This window comes from Silurus aristotelis (genome assembly GCF_946808225.1).
Source record: "Silurus aristotelis genome assembly, chromosome: 2".
NCBI lineage: Eukaryota > Metazoa > Chordata > Actinopteri > Siluriformes > Siluridae > Silurus > Silurus aristotelis.
In genome coordinates, this window is record NC_139575.1 from 17094259 (window position 1) to 17115612 (window position 21354).

The 21354-nt window shown below is 36.2% G+C and overlaps 3 protein-coding genes across 4 annotated transcripts; all 3 read right to left on the bottom strand.

Annotated features, from left to right (window-relative positions):
- Positions 1 to 703: 703 nt before the first annotated feature.
- arpc4 (actin related protein 2/3 complex, subunit 4) lies at positions 704 to 5866 on the bottom strand. The gene is made up of 6 exons (XM_083521673.1): positions 5718 to 5866; positions 4307 to 4425; positions 3939 to 4050; positions 3476 to 3571; positions 1919 to 2089; positions 704 to 1411 (listed from the first exon to the last, which is right to left on the bottom strand). The coding sequence occupies exons 1-6, from the start codon at positions 5718 to 5720 to the stop codon at positions 1406 to 1408; spliced, it is 507 nt and encodes a 168-aa protein (XP_083377799.1). The 5' UTR covers positions 5721 to 5866; the 3' UTR covers positions 704 to 1405.
- A 330-nt stretch (positions 5867 to 6196) lies between these two features.
- On the bottom strand, positions 6197 to 7667 carry h1-10 (H1.10 linker histone). The gene has a single exon (XM_083521589.1). It carries the CDS (start codon positions 7186 to 7188, stop codon positions 6460 to 6462), a length of 729 nt encoding a protein of 242 aa, XP_083377715.1. The 5' UTR covers positions 7189 to 7667; the 3' UTR covers positions 6197 to 6459.
- Positions 7668 to 10128: 2461 nt separating this feature from the next.
- Positions 10129 to 13151, bottom strand: LOC310715291 (ras-related protein rab7-like). 2 transcript variants are annotated; one of them, XM_083521636.1, is made up of 6 exons: positions 12884 to 13151; positions 12546 to 12603; positions 12142 to 12268; positions 11103 to 11321; positions 10629 to 10757; positions 10129 to 10430 (listed from the first exon to the last, which is right to left on the bottom strand). In XM_083521636.1, the coding sequence occupies exons 2-6, from the start codon at positions 12596 to 12598 to the stop codon at positions 10335 to 10337; spliced, it is 624 nt and encodes a 207-aa protein (XP_083377762.1). In that variant the 5' UTR covers positions 12599 to 12603; positions 12884 to 13151; the 3' UTR covers positions 10129 to 10334. The 2 variants fall into 2 exon arrangements, with proteins under 2 accessions (XP_083377762.1, XP_083377763.1); XM_083521637.1 differs by having other exon boundaries at positions 12794 to 13143.
- Positions 13152 to 21354: the final 8203 nt, after the last annotated feature.

Consider the following 21354-nt stretch of genomic DNA (forward strand, 5'->3'; position numbering starts at 1 on the left):
ATATTTAAAAGTTCTCGATTTGTTATAAAGTATTTCCTCAGTATAGATTGTATGAGCTATTATTTTTAAATAAAATATTTTTGTTAAATGAATTTTTATACATATGATATGTATTAATCGAATAGATTAATCATCCAATAGATTAATGTTTTAACAGTTTATGGTCTTATAATCAGGCATGAAAAAATGTTTATTTCAGGAGGTCTATTTAAGAATCTAGTAGACAGTAATGTAATTCCAGCACTTAAAACTGATGATGGATTATAACTAAACAAATTTTATCTTTGTGGAATTTGCATTTGTAATAGGATACGGGGTGTGCAAAATAGACTGTGCTGTAAACTTCAAAGTGGTTATACACTATTAAGCAGTCCATCTAGGTAAACTGACATGTGATAATTTGTTGGAGAGAGAGAGAGAGAGAGAGAGAGAGAGAGAGAGAGAGAGAGAGAGAGAGAGAGAGAGAGAGGGGGGGGGGGGGGGTGATGGTAAGTTCAGGTTTGTTAGTCCTGCAGCTTAGAGTAAAAATAAAGGTCTTAAAAAGTAAATCATTAACCATTACAACTAAAAGTGAATAAATAATTTATATGTACTATTTCTTCTTTACAGACTTTAAGTCAGAGAAAGACTTGGTTGAGGCACATCAGCTCTGCAATAAATGATCAAAAGTTTTTTTTTTCAAAAAACACACGGCAAAAGAAAATTATAAGCAACAAAAAGATGTTTATTTATTATCAGAGTTCTGTCGACATCTAGCCTCTAACTAAGTTGTTGTGTAATCCATGTGCAATAGTGTGAAAATTAATATATCAAAAATCAGACATGAAAATTTCACTATGCACACAATATACATATATTTTACATATAATTCAAGAGCATTAACACAGTTTATATTATTGGAACATCCCCTTTCTTGCCCAAGAACATTGAAAGAAATACCCAAGAATGTCCACCCTGATATTAGAGGTTTGTTCAATGTCTCAGTTAGATGAATCCATACTACAACATTGTGAGCTCTTAACTATACAGAATAATGAGGAGTTTAAAAAGAGGAAGAAACAAGTGGTAAAGGCCATGAAGCTGTATAGAATTTGATTTTGAAGCAAGTTAGCAAGCAAACAAAATAAGTTGGCACAAGTGGATTAATAAAGCAAATTTCATAACTACTGAACAAAACAGAGAGTCTTTGAATTCCATGAGTGCTTTTGGTTGTGATCACTTCAATACTGTGAATTCAGTCCTGTGGCGAGGACATGTGACCTGAATCCACTTGGTCCTTGTTGTTTCACGTTGGTTTACACCATGTGCATCACTCACTCTCTGTTGCTTGCTTGAATTTCCAGGACCCACACCTGCTTATGTGGATCATGATCTTGCAGTGTGCTGAGGGTGAGCATGTACATCCTTAAAACTTTTAGGAATTAAAAGAATAGGAGAAGATTAAGTTATTGTTCATTTTATTTCAGATAATTGATCTACAAGATAGCCAAGCATATGCAGTTCAGGTTCAAGCCTAATACAATATTCAACAGCCAACTGATCAAAATGATCAGGAGAAAATACTTATGGTTAAAAATTACAGGAGATCAGCAGTTATAGAAATACTTGAACCAGCCTGCCAGGCACCATTGATGATGCCAGTGTCAAAAACACTGCAAACACATTTTTTCCTATTCCAATGTTTGATGTGATGTGTCATGAGGCACTGACTGCTGGTACACGTGTTCCTAATAAAGTGCTCAATTAATGTAGATTTAGATACTTCAATATTTTACTGCAGCTAGTTAGCAAAACAAACAAACAACCAACAATAATTTCTATTTTTACATTTTGTACACAAGGCCAAGTACTAATTATGGTAAATAGGTGTGATTGTGTGTGTGCGCATGTGTATTAGTGAAACAAACGGCACACTCACATTTTTGAGGAATTCTTCAGCAACTATTCGTGCCCTTGCATTGACTGACAGCTTCATCTCGCTGATTTCCTTATCAATTTCCTCCATAAAATGGATGACAAAATCCACCAACTTGTGCTTATACATCTGCTCTGTGTGAAAGTTAGTGATGAGGAAACTAATATCATAACCCTAAAGCAAAAAACAAGAAGAGGTTATAGTGAAAAAAATTTGATTATTTCAGCACTGCAAAAAATTAAGAGAACACTCCATATTTTTTTCTTAAATAAGCATCTCTACATGTACGGCAGCCATATGATTCCAGTGTGTGCTGAATTCCAACACAGGCACACCTCATTCTGATTAATGAAGTACTAATTATGTGATCACCTGAACCAAAGCTTATTTAACAAGGAAAAGTATAAAAACGGGGGTAATTATCTTCTCTGATGAGTCAAATTTTTAGCTTTGCCCAACACCTGCTTCTTTAATGATTAAACAGAGACCTTGAGAGACATACAAGCTGCAGCATCTCGCACACATTGTGAAATTTGGTGGAGGATCTGTAATGATCTGGGGGTTCTTTAGCAAGGCTGAAATTGTGCACATTTGTCTTTGTGAAGGGCACATGAAGTGTTTATTCCAACAGGACAATGCTTCATGCCACACACCCTTGTCAATCAAGGTGTGGATGGAGACCACCAGATTAAAACCCTGTGGCCGAGCTGAGACTTGAACCCCAGTGTAAAGGAAGACTTATGATCACAAACTTGTTTTCTTTGCATTATTTAAGGTCTGAAAACCGCATCTTTTGTTAATTTGACCAGTTGTCATTTTTCTGCAAATAAATGCTCTAAATCAGTGATCCCGGCACCGGTCCGTGGGTCAATTGGTACCGGGCCGAACAGAAAGAACATATAACTTACATTTTTTCTGTTTTATTTATTATCGGATTCGGAACGATGTTTTATATAAAAAATTTACCGGATTCTCTCCGCAACATCTGTCTATGACTCACTCTTGATGCATGTTATGATGCCTCAGTCACGTCTTACCTTCATCCTCTACCTTCTTAAAGGGGCTGCTCCCCCAAGTGAGCAAAATGAACAAAAAACAACATATATATATATATATATAAAAAAAAGATTTTATGCCGGTCGTATAATTTTATTTTGCTGTATTTATCCGTCATACTTTAAAGGCCAGTCTGTAAAAATATTGTCTGACATGGTGCAAAAAGGGTTAGGGACCGCTGGTCTAAATGACAATATATTTATTTGGAATTCTTGATAAATGTTGTCATTAGTTTATGGAATAAAAACTAAACTAATTCTTTTTACTGATCATTTTGAAATGGTCACTTTTTTCAAAGGTGTGTGTGTGTCTGTCTGTTTATACTGAATTATGTAAAAATAAAATAATCTGTCTGTTCAGCATAAACAAATTCGCCTTTGCGCATCTCCCTTCCTTGTAGATGCACACAGGTACCTAAAAAGGTAAATCTACATGATTGGTGAGCATAAGATTACATCCAACAGTGTGCTTTGCTTCTCTCCTTATACATTATACGTCTCTTACCTCCACTGCTTTTCTCCTCAGAATGAAAAAGTTCTCAGCTCTCATCATCATAAAGCGCATAAACTTGTGGCAGAGAATCTTCTCGATTTCATCAGCCTAGAAAAGACCAATTAGAGCAGTCAACATTCACAGTTTCAGTCAAAGTTTCACTCAGTCAAAGTTTCACAGCCTCTGACACTCTGCTCATGGGATCTTGAACAGACATGTTTATGTATGTTTATTTTTTTTTTTTTTTTTGACCATACTTATCGACAAAATGTTTAAGACTAACATTAAAATCATTAAGGCCATGTTTGAATTGGAGGTTATTTTATGGAACACATTATTGTGGTATTGTGGTCTCAGCAATAAAACTTTAGCCTGAATACATGAGATGTTTCCTACAGATTAACGCTACTTCTCAAAAGCCAAGAACAATTAAAAGCCTCTGAGAAAAGAAGACTGATGTGTGATAAATAAATACCTGCTTTACTGCAATGCTGACACGAACAGAGTTGATTGAACCTTCTATAAGGACCTTCTCTTTGTCATTTCTGCTAATTACAACCGGCTGAAGCAACAATTCCTTACTGCTCCTGTTGTGTCATCACACATAATGACAAACACACAGCCAGTCAGTGGGGCTCAATAAAATACTATATGTTATCATATATTAGCATATATTCTTCAGAAGTTAAATTATTTAAAATGACAAAGAGAAATGACAGGAAAGGGCCACTAAGCTGTGGGCATGATTTGTTTTATGTAGAAAGTTATTAACATACATAATATAAAAGTGCTAAAATACTAAACTAAGCTTAGGTGGAAGCTCTAAGTTAAAAGCATACTTACCGGACTTCAACCTCAGGTTTGTTATGGCGCTCAACCACCTGGGAGGAGAAGTTTTCCAGGCAGAGAGCTGCCTGTAGTGTTGCTCGTACTGCATTAAGGTACGGACGCAGTGTCGCTGTCTGCAGTGACACACAGAAACATGACACATGTTGAGGAAGTCAGCAAAGACCACAGTGTTGACAACCCAACTACTTTGGTTAGCTCCTACCAAATATACAGCTCACTTATGGCGAGCCTACACCAGGAGTTTGTCTGCTTATTCTTGCATGTGTACAGGCCTGAACCTGTACACAAATTCCTGAAATACCAAATCAACTGTGCTAAATCCACACACATTTCACAACGTCAGGTCTCAGATGCTACCGTCAATCAGAAAGTGAACTGTATTAAAGCAAAGTCAGAAACTACAACTTTGACTTAAATGTATACGATAATGCATTTAAGGTGTTACCTAAATATTAGTCTGTTGAAAACGGTCAGTGGAACCAATAACATTTACACAAACTCTGCTGTTACATGCAAACAGAGCACCACCTTGTGGAGAATCTCCATCTTTCTAAATAGGAAGCAAGTCCATTATTTCATGGTCTACTCTGAATTGCTTAGGCGTAAATTAAGTGTGTGTCCTTCCAAAATTCACAAGATTGTCTCTGGATTTCATAACAACCCTAACCAGGTTAAATCAGTAAATGAACATGCATGAATGAATAATTGGGCAATTGTGAGTGTAAATACTTAATCAGCAACTGACAATTATTTAAACCTCATGACATTTTTATCTGGTCCTCATATGAACCTGTGCTACGTAGACTACATCTTAAACACTTGAGGGCAAATGCAATAAGTCTAGCCTAGGCTCCCAGATATGACAATATAATATCAATATCATCATGCACTTTTCTAGGTATGGTAAGGAGTCAGTAATTGTATTGTAACTCACTTTAGAGATGATTGTTTAATTACATGATTTAAAAGTATTTAAACAAGACGATATTTAACTTATTTGACCGGAAATGCATATCAACTCTCTAGTGGCCCAGTTCTGCAAAATACTGGTGCTGCTGGAGTTTATCATCTCAGATCCTGATGCAATATGGATCGTAAGATATGAAGTTATTTGTGATGCAGGATGTACGCGACCACAAAAATACATATGCGTGTGTGTGCATGTGTATGCATGTGTATGCATGTATGATAAAGTAAGCAAATAATCATGCACATCTTGCTGTGATCATTTTCATGAAAAATCAGACTTGGGTGTGGATGATGTTCGCTAGGCAGCTAACCGCTAGTGTGATGGTCAAATGTATACTTCGAATACAAAAACATATATACGCATTAAAAAAAACAATACATGTATTTTTTTTTTTTAGTTTACAAAAAATAATTTGTTGCAATGTGAATTTCTTACCATTTCTCTTTATCCGGCTCTTGTCTAAAAGCGGAAATGCTACAAAGAGCGAACCACTTCCGTGTTCCTCGTCGTTCTATGGGCGGTACCACTAACAGGTTATCATGAGGGGTGTCCAGGAAGCCCCCCAAAAATGATCAGGTCGAACCATACCATTTGGAAGTACATTATTTATCTGTAGTATTTATTTACAAAATGTATAGCAACGTTTACTCACATTACTCTCATCTATCTGCTTTAATTTTTCACTTTTTTAAAAGCTTAGGATCAATTTTTTTTTTTTTTACAATTTATTTTGTTGTTTTTATACTTTGTTTGAACAGAACTTCGCCCTGCTTTTCACGTCAATATAATATAATTGTATGAATATACACGTACGTGTATGTACATCTGAGGTTTTTTTGCGTTTATACGAATACCAACTGCATAAAGACATCACAGATTAAATATGAGAAACCACCTTGCAGAAGAAACAGGCCTTTTTTTCTTTTTAACATTTTATTTAAAAAAAATAAAATAAGCAATTCATCTTACTAGTGGTACAAGAGAAATTATAACACGTGCATTTTTTTATACATACATTTCGTAACACCAGTAAAACAGTAAAAAATAACTTCAATGCTATGCAGATCCTTCTTAATGCTATTTATGCACTGTAAATAAGGCTTATTTACAGGCATCGGGATGCTTATAGTAAGTAAGTAAAATACTGTTGGTTTAAAGCATGAAGACCACAAACATCTCAAGGCTTCTTAGCAGTCTTTTTGGTCTGTTTGGCTTTCTTGGGCTTGCTCGGCTTCTTGGTAGGAGACGCTGAGGTTTTAGCCGCTTTTTTCGGCTTGCTGGTTTTCTTGGCAGCTGGAGTCACCTTCTTCACCCCGCTGACGCTCTTCTTCACCCCGCTGACGCTCTTCTTCACCCCGCTGACGCTCTTCTTCACCCCGCTGGCGCTCTTTTTCTTTTCAGCGGCTTTCTTGGCTGGCTTTTTGGCAGACTTCTTCTCAGCGCTCTTTTTGGTTTCAGCGCTCTTTTTGGTTTCAGCGCTCTTTTTGGTTTCAGCGCTCTTCTTGGTTTCAGTGCTCTTCTTGGTGCTGGAGGTGAATTTCTTCTTGTTGAGTTTGAAGGAGCCGTTAGCGCCGAGCCCCTTCACCTGCACCAGGGTGTCATTCTGCAGCAGCGCCCGGATGGAGTAACGCAGGTAAACGCGCCCGTGCTGCTGATCGAACCAGCTCACCTTCTTCGCCTCGTTGTAGATCTTAAAAAGAGACGAGCCGTTTCTCTCACCCAGGGTTTTGATAGCATCGATCACCAGCTGGCTGTACTTCCCGGGTCCTTTGCCCTTCTTCTTTTTCTTCGGTTTCTCTGTAGATGCAGGTTTTGCTTTACTGGCGGGTTTATTCTTTTTGGCCGCCGGTTTTGCTTGTGCTTCGGGTGCAGCTTCTGCAGCAGGCTCCTCAGCCTGGGTAGACATGGTTTAGCGAGATGTGATGCACTGCGAGATGCTCTCTGATTCCGCGCAGACTTCGCTATGAAGATGATCAGGGTTTATGAGCGACGCGCGGACGTGATTGAGAACAACAACACTGGCAGCAGGTGCATGCCTCGAGTTGTGTTTTTTGCTCACACTTTGAGATCTGCTATATCGCACATTGTCGTCTAAATCGCATTCATGTCGCTCTGCACTGCAAGTGCAAACAATGCCCGATTTAGTGCAATGCGGAAAGACCAGGGGAGCCACGACACTCGGAGAAGTACTGAGAAACACGAGATCTCACTCCGCGCTTAGCATGTAGGAGCGGGTAGGGGAGGCAACTTAGAGCACCAAATGTTATAAAACTGTACAAAGACTCACAGTGTTTGAGACATACGACCAACCTCAGATGTGTAAATGACCAAACCAAGGGTTCGTGTGAAACAATTCAGCGACGATATTCAAAATATATTTGGTTTAATTTCCCTAAACAAGCACATAAAACGCCATCACGTGGCCATGTCGCTTCCTGTAGTGTTTTGAAAACATGGGCGGTTCCACAAGAGGCCTATTGGGCTGCTTTACTTCCTAATAGACTACACTTTTGCATGCACATTCTGTTTCTTTTTCGGTTTTGTAAACCAGATTAAATCCCATTAGGTTAATAAGAATAGGCTCTCAATCCTCCACCACCACAGCAACATAATACAAAAATAAATAAATAATAAGTCAATAAATAATAATAATAATAATTATATATATATATATATATACACACAACCCCTGGCAAAAAGTATGGAATCACCCCTCTCAGAAGATGTTCATTCAAATGTTTAATTGTGTAGAAAAAAAACAAGCACATATATGCCACAAAACAATTTTCACTCAACAATCCAAACTTCTGGCTGTATAAAGCACTTAAAAAACAAAACAACAAAGAAAGATAACTAGTCTACTAGTTAACTAGTCAATTACAACTGTTTTTACAGATCAAACAGAGGATAATCTGAGGAAAATTATATGGAATCACCAAATAAAAACACTACTAGTACTTTGTTGCACCACCTCTGGCTATTATAACAGCTTAAATATTTGGTAATGAGGCATGGATTTAACTAATGACAAACAGTATACTTCATCAATCTGTCTCCAGCTTTGTCTTATTGCAGTTGCCAGATCAGCCTTGCAGGTTGGAGCCTTGATTGTGGACCATTTTCTTTAATTTCCACTACAGATTTTCAATCGGATTGAGGTCCGGACTATTTGCAGGCCATGCCAATGACATTATATGTCTTTCCTGTGGGAATGTTTTCACAGATTTTGCCCTATGGCACGATGCCTTATCATCTTGAAAAATGATGCTACCATCACCAAACATCCTTTCAATTGACCGAATAAGAAATGTGTCCAAAATCTCAACATAAACTTGTGCATTTATAAAAGATGTAATGACTGTCATCTCTCCCATACCTTTACCTGACATACAACCCCATATCATTAATAATTGTGGAAATTTGCATGTTTTCTTCAGGCAGTTGTCTTTATAAATTTCATTGAAACGGCACCAAACAAAAGTTCCAGCATCATCACCCTGCCTATTGCAGATTTGTGATTCATCACTGAATATAACTCTCATCCACAGTCCAAGATTGTCTTTCTTTAGCCCACTGAAACCTTTTTTTTTCTGTTTAGATGTTAATGATGGTTTTCGTTTGGCTTTTCTGTATGTAAATCCCATCTTGGCACTTAGATGTCTTTCTTGGTCTACCAGTACGCTTCCCTTTTACAACCTTTCCATTTGATTTGTACTTGGTCCAGATTTTAGACACAGCTGACTGGGAACAACCAACATCTTTTGCAACATTCCGTGAAGATTTACCTTCTTCGAGAAGTTTGATAATCCGCTCCTTTGTTTCAACTGACATCTCTCGTGTTGGAGCCATGAGTTATGTCAATCATCTTGGTTCAACACCACTAATGTGTGCAAGCACTCTTTTTTTAACTGCAGACTAATTAGCAGTTGTAATCAGATACAGGTGTTTGTTTTAGAATTGCAAAGTGCATGGTGATTCCATATAATTTTCATCAGATTTGTGTGATTCCATATTTTTTTCCTCTGTTTGATCTGTAAAAACAGTTGTAGTTGACTATAGTTATCTTTCTTTGTTTTTTTTTTAAGCGTTTTATACAGCCAGAAGTTTGGATTGTTGAGTGGAAATTGTTTTGTGGCATATATGTGCTTGTTTTTTTTTCTACACAATTAAACATTTGAATGAACATCTTTTGAGAGGGGTGATTCCATACTTTTTGCCAGGGGTTGTATATATATTACATTATATATATATATATATATATATATATATATATATATATATATATATATATATATATATATATATATATATATATATATATATATATATATATATACACAAAACCCCTGGCAAAAAGTACGGAATCACCCCTCTCAAAAGATGTCATTTCAAATGTCAGCAATTATATGAATGCTGTAGGAAGGAAAAGAAAATAAATGCAAAAAGGCATATTTGTTTGTGTTTGGTGAGGAAAGTGGAAGAACAGTTTAACAGGAGAACAAGTACTATTTGGAAAAAAGTAAACATCTTCAAGGACAAATTGTTTTGGTGGCTGTGCTCAGACTTGAATTTGGTACTGTGGGGCTGTGATGGAATTTCTGTGCCACCATGTAATCCAACCCTCCCACCCTTTTTTAATGTAATTATTTGAATTTTGCAAGAACCATCTATCTCTTGTGGTGAATGTTCATTGAATTTTCCTATGGTAATGGATGACCAATGAGTTGTGTGCAATCTTGATATAGCTTTGCTCTAACAAGGCATAAATATAGTTTAATAAACATAACAAAAAAAACCCTTTAAGTTCCTGGGGACTGAGAACAAAGAAAAACAAATACAAAGATACTTGATTTATTTGCATTTTATTTAAAATATTCCTTTCATTTAAAAAATTCCATTATTTTGGCATACACTGTATATACATAGATTCTGTGTGTGTATGTGTGTATATGTGTGTGTGTGTGTGTGTGTGTGTGTTTATTAAAAAAAAAAAAAAAAAGTGCAAATCAATGTTTGTTTAACAGAGCTTGTTAGTGTCTATGTACACAGGTGCTAGCAGCTGCACTGTGATCCCGAGGAGTTGGAGCCGTCATTCCTCTCCAACTTAATCTGATCTGGAAATTCATTATAGAGTTCTACCTCTGTTTCCTAGACAGACAGACAGACAGACAGACAGACAGACAGAGAGAGAGAGAGAGAGAGAGAGAGAGAGAGAGAAAGAGAGAGAGAGAGAGAGAGAGAGAGAGAGAGAGAGAGAGAGAGAGAGAGTGTGTGACATATATTAGTAAATGTACATCGACAAACAAATCAATGGGCAGTGGAATAATAAAAGGGCATCTTACTAACCTGTTTTAGAGCATTTCGTGCAATGGTCTGAAAAGCTTGTTCAACATTGATAGCCTCTTTTGCACTGGTCTCGAAGTAAGGAATGTTGTTTTTACTCTGACACCATGCCTGTGCTCGCTTTGTTGTCACCTGAAAGACAAGAATAGAACAAACATATTAGAATAATAATAATAATAATAAAAAAAATCTTAACCAACCAACAAAAAGTACTCATAATAACAAGATTATTGCCATCTTGCACATATTAAAAACTGTTTACAAAATTTTACCAATTTATTTATAGTAATATAGTAATACACAATGTTTTGTGTTGTTTGGTAAAGAACAGTTTTGTATTTTTGTTATTGATTCGGATCTACAAATTATACTAGGTAAAAACCTTGGACACTGTTTAGACAAAGGGGGTATTTGTAATTATTACAAAGACCTTTTTAGTATCACAAACAATATCCATTGGGCTTGTGTGTTACTTGCCTGTCTGTTTTCCAGGTCGATCTTGTTGCCTAAGACCAGAAAAGGAAAGTTGTCTGGGTCACGAGGACTGGCCTGAATCAAAAACTCATCTCTCCAGGAGTCCAGTGTCTTAAATGTGTTTGGAGCAGTAACATCAAATACCATCACACAACAGTCTGCCCCCCGATAAAATGCCACCCCCAGAGACTGAAACCTTTCCTGTCCAGCTGTGTCCCAAATCTGACAGAAGAAAATAAAACTGTCAATATAATTTCTAATATACATTTGCTGACTCAGACAGACAAAAAAAGGTTCTTTTTTGTGCTTTGAATAAGTAACATAGTAACTGAGTTTTATATGACATGTTTATGTACATTATATGGGCAAAAGCTTTTCTTTAGATTTTGCAATGTGGCTGTGGGAATTTGCTCATTTTTTCAATTCTCATTTGCTTGAACTCTGCAGACATGATTCAGCATTTCCAGTTTGTCCATAATATTTAGTTGTGTTGAGGGTAAATCTTCCACACCAACCTTGGCAAACATTGTGTACAGTGTCATTGTCATGCATGTGTATATTTATCCCGATGGCTTGTGGTCACATGGCCTTATGGAAAGAGCTCACATGACCAGTAGTCTTTGCTACAGACTGCTTGCCAACTTTGTGCCTGTAGCATTTATTTATTAATTAGTTTATTTGAATTGGTTTGAAGCCAGTGATTTATGAATTGCATTATCAGTTTAAATACCTCTCCCTCTAGAAATAATAATGTTCTGTCCACATTTAGTGACACATTATCAGATCTCTAGCTGGCAAGCTATAACATGTCCAGTATTCATGGCTTGTGACACAGGTTACATACATGTTATTATCATGAAACTGTTTTTGCCACTCGTCCAAGATTATAATTAAGAATACCATGACAAAGACACTGGGTAAAGATGAGCACATACCACACTGACATTTGTCAATATATTTTTCTTTGCCGAGTAATTTCTTACTTATAGGCTGATCAAATGATCAGTGTTTATCAAACGAGAGTGTATTTCTATCAGAATACCTGCAAAGTAACAAGTCGGTCCTCAATCATCACCTCCTTTGTAAGAAAGTCAGCTCCTATTGTCGCTTTGTACTGATTGCTGAATTTCTTGTTAACATACTGGTTCATTAAAGATGTCTTTCCAACACTACAATGAAGGAGAGAGAGAGAGAGAGAGAGAGAGAGAGAGAGAGAGAGAGAGAGAGAGAGAGAGAGAGAGAGAGCACAACAAATAGAGAAGTGAAAGAGGAAACAGGACTTTCCAACATTTAGAGTGTAATATGTAAGTCTTAAATCTTGCACCAGACCAGAAGTTAAATGTAATTAGAAAAAAAATAGTTTACTTGATAATAATAATAATAATACAGCAGGAAAATTACAAATCACCTTGTTCCTAAAAATATATATCTATCTCACACACTTACCCTGAGTCCCCAAGTATAATGACTTTTAGAAGAACCTTCTTTCTGGATGCCATCGTACCTGGTGACACATTAAGAACGTCTGATTTAATGCCACACCAAGACTTTGCTCGAGACTCTAGAGATCAATGTTCAAACGTTTATTTCAGAGTAAGCAACCCTGGTGTGTTAACATAAAGATAGGACGATCCGCGTGCTCTCTCACACACACACACACTCACACACAGAACAAAAACTTGTTTTGGTCTGACCTATGAGCTCTGCCTGTAGCTCCCAATGCACAGCCTGGAGTACATTTACAAAACAAAGGTATACAGGTTAACTGTCAGAGATGTCCAAACCTGTCTCTTTTGGTTTTATCTCCTCTTCAAGAGCAGATTATTTCCCCAGGCCCTAAAAGGACTTAAAGTACTGGGATGATGTCCAATTGCAATACACGTGTCTCGCTTGAATCTAGTGTCAAATAAAAAGCTGCCAAATTCGCCTGGCTTTAATCATTTGTATTTGTATCTTAATTCTTGTACGCTCTCCTTCCGTCTTTCACTTCCTCCTGGAGTCCCCGCGTGACAACCTCGGGGTGACGTGCACGCGCATGCCTTTTGCTTTTGTCGCTTGCTTCCACTTTGTCAGGGAGGAGGAGTTGGATCATATCAGACTCCAACCCTTTAACTTTTGCAGTGAGATAGATATGTGTGTGTGTGTGTGTGTGTGTGTGTGTGTGTGTGTGTGTGTGTGTCCTGATCTGACCTACAGGTAGGGCCAATGTGGGATTAAAAAAAAATGAACTGGAGGGGGAGGGACAGGGGATTTCCGAGTTAAAAACTCAGAAGATTACAAGAAAAAACGAAAAGTGTTGTGTTTAAAACTCAAGAATTTGTAAAAAAAATTTGTCTATCAAGGAAGAAAACCGCATATACACTTTGCAGACGTCACTTGTTTAGCATTATGCCTGGAGTGGAAGATGTAATCTTCTTCTTCGTCTTCTTCCGACTTCTCCCATTAGGGGTCGCCATAGCGGACCATCTGTCTCCATACCCCCCTGTCCTCTACATCTGCCTCTTTCAAAACAACTACCTGCATGTCTTCCCTCACCACTCCCATTAACCTCCTCATTGCACTTACTCTTTTTACTTCTTCCTAGCGGCTCCATCCTCAGCATTTTCCTACCGATATACCCAATGTCCCACCTCTAACCCAGCCATTAGGGAGGCACAAGCCAGTGCACTCTTAGTGCTGGTCAAGCCCGGATAAATTGGGAGGGTTGCGTTAGGAAGGGCATCCAGCGTAAAACATGTGCCAGATCAAATATGTGGATAACGAATCAAAAATTCATACCGGATCGGTCGAGGCCCGAGTTACCAACGACCGCCACAGGTATCGTTAGCCAACAGGGTACCGGTGGACATTGGGCTACTGTTGGAGATGCAACCAGATAGGACCAGATGACATACCGGTAGAAGCATAGAGATGTTATATGTTATATACCTGTGTTTACTCTTTGAGGGTTCTCAGCTATGATTTTCTTTTCTTTTTAATTTATATTTCAAATCTTAGTTTAATAATGTATGTGTTCAAAACTTAAACTGAGTGCCTCAGTCACTGATCATGTCACCTGTGTTTCCAAAATAATGAATTACATGGTTAAAAAGTAGTTCTGACGGGGCATGGAATTTCTGGCTGGCAGAGCTCAAAAGGCCTTTGCTTGTGCAGAAGTGATGCATGATAATATGCATCACTGAACATCAGCTAGCAGTTTTTGTCCCTGACACAGATATGTCAGATAGATGGCCAGTGCCAACTGCAGTATGTGCCAAAGTTATAAGGTTGCCTTACAGGCAAAAGCCGGCACACATTATGACCTGGGAATCTGCCATGTTGGTGCAATTGGCAATAAGTGTGCATAATAAAAAGTCTGTTGAAAGTGAATATGACAGAATTTGTAGCCCATGGTGTGTTCTGGGAAACATCACACCTGTTTTTAGATGAATCAAGTTTTAACAGGACATTTCATTGTAGAAAAATCTTTCATTCTGTCAAAAATCTAAGTACAGACTCACATTAAAATATGAAATGCAACAAGTGACAAAAAATAGGAGAATTTGTAGTAAGGCAGGACTGTAATTTAGTTACTAATTATAATAATTAATCATATTTTCTATTTTATTTGACTAGTATGATGAAAAAAAAGTGATAAAGATAAGTTTAGGCTATAGGAGGTTTAAGAAACCACTGTCCGACATGTTTTCCTGTAAAAAATTTCTGAAATACGGACAGTTATTACAAGGCATTGCGTAGCTTCCTTTGCATGATGTAAAACTGCCCACCTCAGTTTTACATCAGGCTCCTAGTTTCTATAGGAGGTGTGCACATGTATGTTGAACAGTTTATCCTATGTTTGTTTGGTGAGGGAAGACATGCAGGTACAGCCCTCTATTCCTTTACATACAATTTTGGAAACATTTCAAAGTTCAATTTGACATTTCTTACTATCATTAACATTAATATGATTTAGATGATTTAGATCAGATGTAAAAATATTAGTAGTAGTAGTAGTAGTAATATAGATGTCTTTGATATAACAAAGCGTATGTTGTTATCTAAGGATATTGTTAACCTTAATGTTAATATCAAAAAGTTGTTATTGACTTGATTGTCAAGTTTGAGTTTTTAAGTATGTCAGAGAAAAAAGGAAAATAAACATTTTTATAAATAAAGCTGTCAGTGATATACAGAAGTCTTGCTGATACCAATGTAATAGAATCTAGATGAGGCAGAATTCTGGATCAAACAACATCTATATGATATAACTAACAAACATTAGTGTTTGTTAGATGTGATTGCTATTCATTAGCAAAAAAAAAAAGATCCTGGGACCTTATCAGTTACAGGAATACTAGACTGCATGGGGAAGATCCTAAAATGTTGATTTAAGCATGATGTATTTCTTTCCAATGCATTTTTGTTTCTTTATTAATACAGCAAACTGGGGGTAAGGGATTTCACATCATACTTTATATTTATATATGTTTAATTTGAAGATAGGAGCATTCGGACAAGCAGTTAGTTCCTGTTATCACTAATCTATAAAAGCTTTAAACATGTATTCCTTCTTTTTTCTCTATTTTGATACAAGCTGCTTCTTCTATTATGAATTTTTTTTATCAGAGATAGTGGTCCATTTGTGATTAGCACATTCCTGTGTCAGCTTAGCGATTGTACTTATCTATAATTTGCATGACACTGTCCGAACGCTTGTGTGGCTGATTCAAGGTTTTATGCCAGGCACACTTATCCAGAAAAGAGAAACATTTCTCTATATTCCACTCTGTCTGCTCTGTAATACCAAATGTTTTACACAAGTAAGCCTTTTCCCTTTCACACAGATAATCTAGCATTTGCACTAGCTCTCTTTTAAAACTAAGGTTATCAGCATAAAATCTTTGACGGCTTTCACTCAACCATGCTGACACAGGCTTGTCAGGCCAAAGGAACAGGATAACTGGATCAGATAGGTGATCCATACCCCACAGATGGAAAACATCACTATCCACTATCAACAATGCCAGAATTGTTATAAACCTTTTGTTTATTAATTTTTTTAAAAAGGGGAAGTGCTCATTTAAGAACTGCTGAAAGAGGTATACTGCGAGATACTCAAATTATTAGACATCAAGTAGAGGTGCCAGAAGAGAGAAGAGTCTTGTACCCTGAGGGATAGTGGGTACTGTTTTAAATCTAATGCAGGCATCTACACTAAAACATTGGAGGGAGAGTAGCAGTGGGTTGGGGTGCAAGATCCTAGGAAGGTTAAAAACGAGTAATGCAGCTGCATTCTGGTCCAGTTGCAAAGGTCGAATAACCTGCCAGCAGTGAGTTGCAGTAGCCCTGTCTTGACTAAAAGAAATTATCAAATTCTCCTGAAGTTTCAAAGGAAAAATCAACATGAGCATGTTAGTTTAGCAATAGGAGAAGAAAAGTACAGTTAATTTTTTATGTCCACCCTAAATTTGCCCTCTAGGCAGATTTAATATATATTTCAGAAACAGGTCATTTTGAAGCTACTAATATTACTAAGTTACTAAGAAAAATTGTCATGGATACAAACACATCACTCACCTACCTAATCACAGTACTCAGTTTCAGCAAGAAACTTGGAAAACCAACGAGCAGCACTGAATGCAACAAAAGATCTTTTCTGACCATAGTAGATAGATTGTACAACTCCCTTACAGTTATTATAGTTATTAATTGCAACAAATATGTTGGCAGCTCATTCATAATCTAAATTATTGATATTTGATGGCAAAGAATAAAGAAATACACAATCTAGTGTAATACCTAGGTAAATTATATATAGTGGCTATTTTTGTTTAATTATAAAAAAAAAGATCTGGCTCTCCAGATCTACTTTGTGACTACAGCCTGTTATTTAAACCAACTGGGGAAGACATTAAACAGCATGATAAAATGCATAATGTTAATTTACTGCATGCACACTACATTTCCATTCAGAGGGAGGCGTTGTTTTCACAATAATAAACTCTGGATCACCAAGGACCTGAAAAAAGTAATTAAAAAAATCTTCTTTCAGGAAGTAGGAGCAGGAACAGATGAAGAAGAGGCAGTTCATCAATAGGTAGCAAAATGAGTTCTTTATCAGATCCAGAGCTCTGTTTTGCAATAGATTCAGCATGAACGCTGTCATTGTCTCCACTCACCAACACTCTTTCCCAACTTTCTTCAAAATCAATAATCTTTTCCTAAACTGTCATCTACATCACTTCTCTCCTGCTCCTCTCATCTAATCTCAATTTAGAAATTTAATGAAACTCAAACTTGCAAAGCTGTAAAACCTGATAGAAAATCAGTCTTCTCAGTTACAGACAAACTGTCAGACAGACCTGCCTATCTGAACTTGAAAGACCTGGTCAACAACTTTGTGGAATCCGCCTGCTCTTTACTGTGGCCAAAACCACGGAGATTATGGTGAACTTAAAAAGAAAAGGACCACAGTCAGCCACATTACAATCATCAATCAGAATGGTAAACTGGTTGACACTTACCTTTGGGTCCATCTCAACAACAAGCTGGACTGGATGGTCAGGAAAGGTTTGAGCAGACTCTACTTTCTGAGGAATGTCTGTTAATGTTTGCAGCAAGATGTTAGAGATCTTCTGCCAGCCTGTGGTACTGACATTTTTACAGAGGTATGCTGGGAAGGAACAGTAACACTGGAAATAACTCAGCAAAATAACAAACTGGTCAAGAGGGCTGGCTAAGCATTGGACTTTTATTGAGGTGGTGTTGAAATTCACATCCATTGTGGACAATGGAATGCATGTCCTGCATAAGGACGAGGAGATTCATCCAGCTCTGCTACCAGTCTATGTGTGGCAAAAAAACTCAACTGAGAATACAGAAAAAAAATCACCCTTAAGCACAAACAACCATAAACAAAACATTATCAACAAAACAGAGACATCAGAAATATATGATCAGAATGTTGGAATGTCTAAATTACAGCCTTTGTCTACACTTATAGGAACACAACACCAATACTGGGTAGATTCTTACTTTGCATTCAAAATAAGCTAAATTCTTTATGCCAGCTAGATTCCACAATTCACTCTGTTTCTGGTCCATCGTTACTTTACTCAATTCATGTAGATTTTTCAGGTGCACTTTCTGAATCACAACAATTTCTGAATCATTCATCATCATTGTGCATTTCACCACATAACAAAGGTCTGGTGGAAAGAATACTGAGCTCTCTGGCATGTGCATGAAACCAGTTTGATACGACTTTCAAATCAAGTAAACATCAGTGAAGTCAAGTCTTGACTTGACGATGTGCATGAAACATGTTCGATATGACTTTTGCATTGCTACATGGTGCATTATTATGCTGGATAGATGACTATGAAGTGATGTGCATTATCAGCACACAATACCATAAAAATATGGCATTCAAGTGATAACTGACTTAATGTATTTGATGACTTAAAGAGTGCCAAGAAAACATTTATTTGCACTATTTCACATTTAGCTCTGTGTACTAGTTGGTTCTGCACTGTTCAATTGTTATTTGTCTTATTGTACTTTATTAAATTAATGTTGCTTGTACTTATAAACGTTATTTAGTCCTGTCAGAAGGTTTGTATGTTTTAATTGGATTTGTGTCATTTAATGTTAATTTATGTTGTTTCTTGAATGAATATTGTTTTGTTTCTATCACATGTGTACATGTGTACTGTACTGTATATAGTTGAAATGACAATAAAAGCCACTTGATTTGATTTCCCACCATTTTCCTACCTCTTAAGCCTGGAGAGTTTAGCCATAGAATAGCTATAGGATTCATGGGAAATTCTGATCTTTTTTATTTGTGTGCTTCAGAAGAAAACAAGAGTCAACTGTCGAAGTCTAAAGGATAATATGTTCATCACTAAACTTGTTTTGGTAACTAACATTATCTGTTTTTCAGGAAAGAATACACCAATGATCTCCTGGTAAATCTAAACACATAAATTGATATCAACTAATAGAAACGCTTTCCTAGACAGATTTGAAAGCTTTATTCTTTAGGAAAAAATTTTAACCCTAATGATTCTGCTTTTCACTTCTAATTCTTCTTGCTTCTACACATTTGTTTAATTTAATAAATTATAGCTTATTTAGTTATATAAATGTTTTTGTAACTGATGTCTGTAGCAAAAAATATTTATGTGATTTATATTATATAAAGCACAAAAAAGTATTTTAAAGAAAAAAATATTTGCCACTGTAACTGACATGAATATAGCATACCCATTATACTCCAACCCATAGTTCTGAACGTGGAAAAATACTGGGCAATATATATGTGCTTACTATTTGCACATAAGCATTATTGGATTATTTACCAGATTGCAAACTGCTCTATTTATTTATTAAAACTGGAAATTCTAATTATCCCAAAGGACAAACTGGTAAATGTAGAAAGTGAGTCTTATATATAGTCTATATATAAATATATTTCTACAACTCTCTAGGAATAAACAGATTCCTCCTTTACCCTCTTTAAAAGTCAAATATCATCCCTATAGTTACCAGAACCAGATGATTTGTATATCAGTGGTTCCATATTAGAAAACCATAATGAACATGACCCATATATGTAGTGCATTCTAGTTAATATGAATGCAGAAGGACCTGTTAAGCTATCTTGTCACCTTTTTTTAACTAAGTCATTTTAGTGAATTTATGTTTATGTGTTATAAAGCTTTTCTCTCTTTTACTCAAAATTTAAATCCACTAAGACACCAAGTCTTTGAATGACTTAACATGGATATATTTTCAAATAATTTCAAAGTAATTCTGGAAAAGATTATCATTTCTATCAACATTTAAACACAAGCCTCCTTGTCATCTCTTTATTTAGTATTGAATTTGGCAAAGAAACACTACTTCAGACTGACTTACCCATTGCTGCCCAACCCCTAGATCTGAAAGTGGAAAACTACTCATGTATATTAGAAACTTACAGGAAGGTTGTTTTGCACTGTGTGAAAACAAGACATTATTGTGGGGAAGAAGAGAGGACCCTTTACCTTGCAAGATTAAGAAATTAATAAATTTCCACAAAAATATATTTTTATAATTTATTTGTATTAATGGGGACAAAAATATATTATATGGCCATATGTATGTGGACACCTAACTATCATGCCATATTGTTATGTGTGAACATCACATTTCAGATATAGATTTTAGACATATAGACTTTATTGTCAACAAAATTTGATGGGTAGAGTAACAAAAGAATAAACTCAATATAAAAGCATATATAATCTTTATTATTCTGTAAAAACTTTCCACTACATTACAGGTACTACAGTCAAAAATATTCAGATTAGTGCTATAGAAAATCAATCAACACTTATGAAACACCATCACCAATCTCCGCATTCTTACGTTTTTCTATATTGACATTTAAATAGATTTTTTTTCAGATTTTGTTGACATGGCAATAAGTTTGTGGAACATTTATGCTCTACCTGTAGTTCCCTGGATTTCTTTGCTGAATGGGTATACAGGTTTAGATAAGCAAATTTTAAAATGAGCATAATCCATAAGATTAAGATATACTGTTTGGGATAGTGATAAACTTGAATATATACCTCTTATTTTTAATGCTGGTTAAAGGCATAAATACGTTTTCTTAGCAGAACTGTGTAAAAAAAACATGCTTACATACATCTTACTTAAATGCAATTCTGACCTGGAACTAAAGGTATTTGCTTCTTGCTGAATATTGATCCAATACAACTGTCAGTTTGTTTAATAACTAATACCTAAATTATGTAGCATCTTAGTTGATGCAGATGTTTAATTTGGTGACTAAATACATAAGAATTTTTAGCAACACCAAGCTACCATGACTGGGTTCTTGCATTGCTCAGCTCATCTTGTCTCACTGTAAAACTTATAAACTCCAATTATAAATGCTTTCTTTGCTTGTACTCGCCTTTCTTTAAACATTTTACTCTGAAATTGACGCAATCGACATATTATGCAATAAATCACAAAATAGTGCATAATATAAAAAAAACAATGGGCCAATGTGTTTCCCAAATTATTTATAAACAGGAAAGGGAAAAAAAAAAAAAAGTATATGTTGGGCAGAGGTGGTTGCAAAAGTAGATATAAACTATATTGAAAGCAGAAAGACAAATCCAAAGTGTACGGCAGAGAGAAGGACAGACAATTACCCCAAGTAAACTCAAAGCAAAACAGAATATGTCGGTCCAGGTTATTTGTGTGTTTATGCACA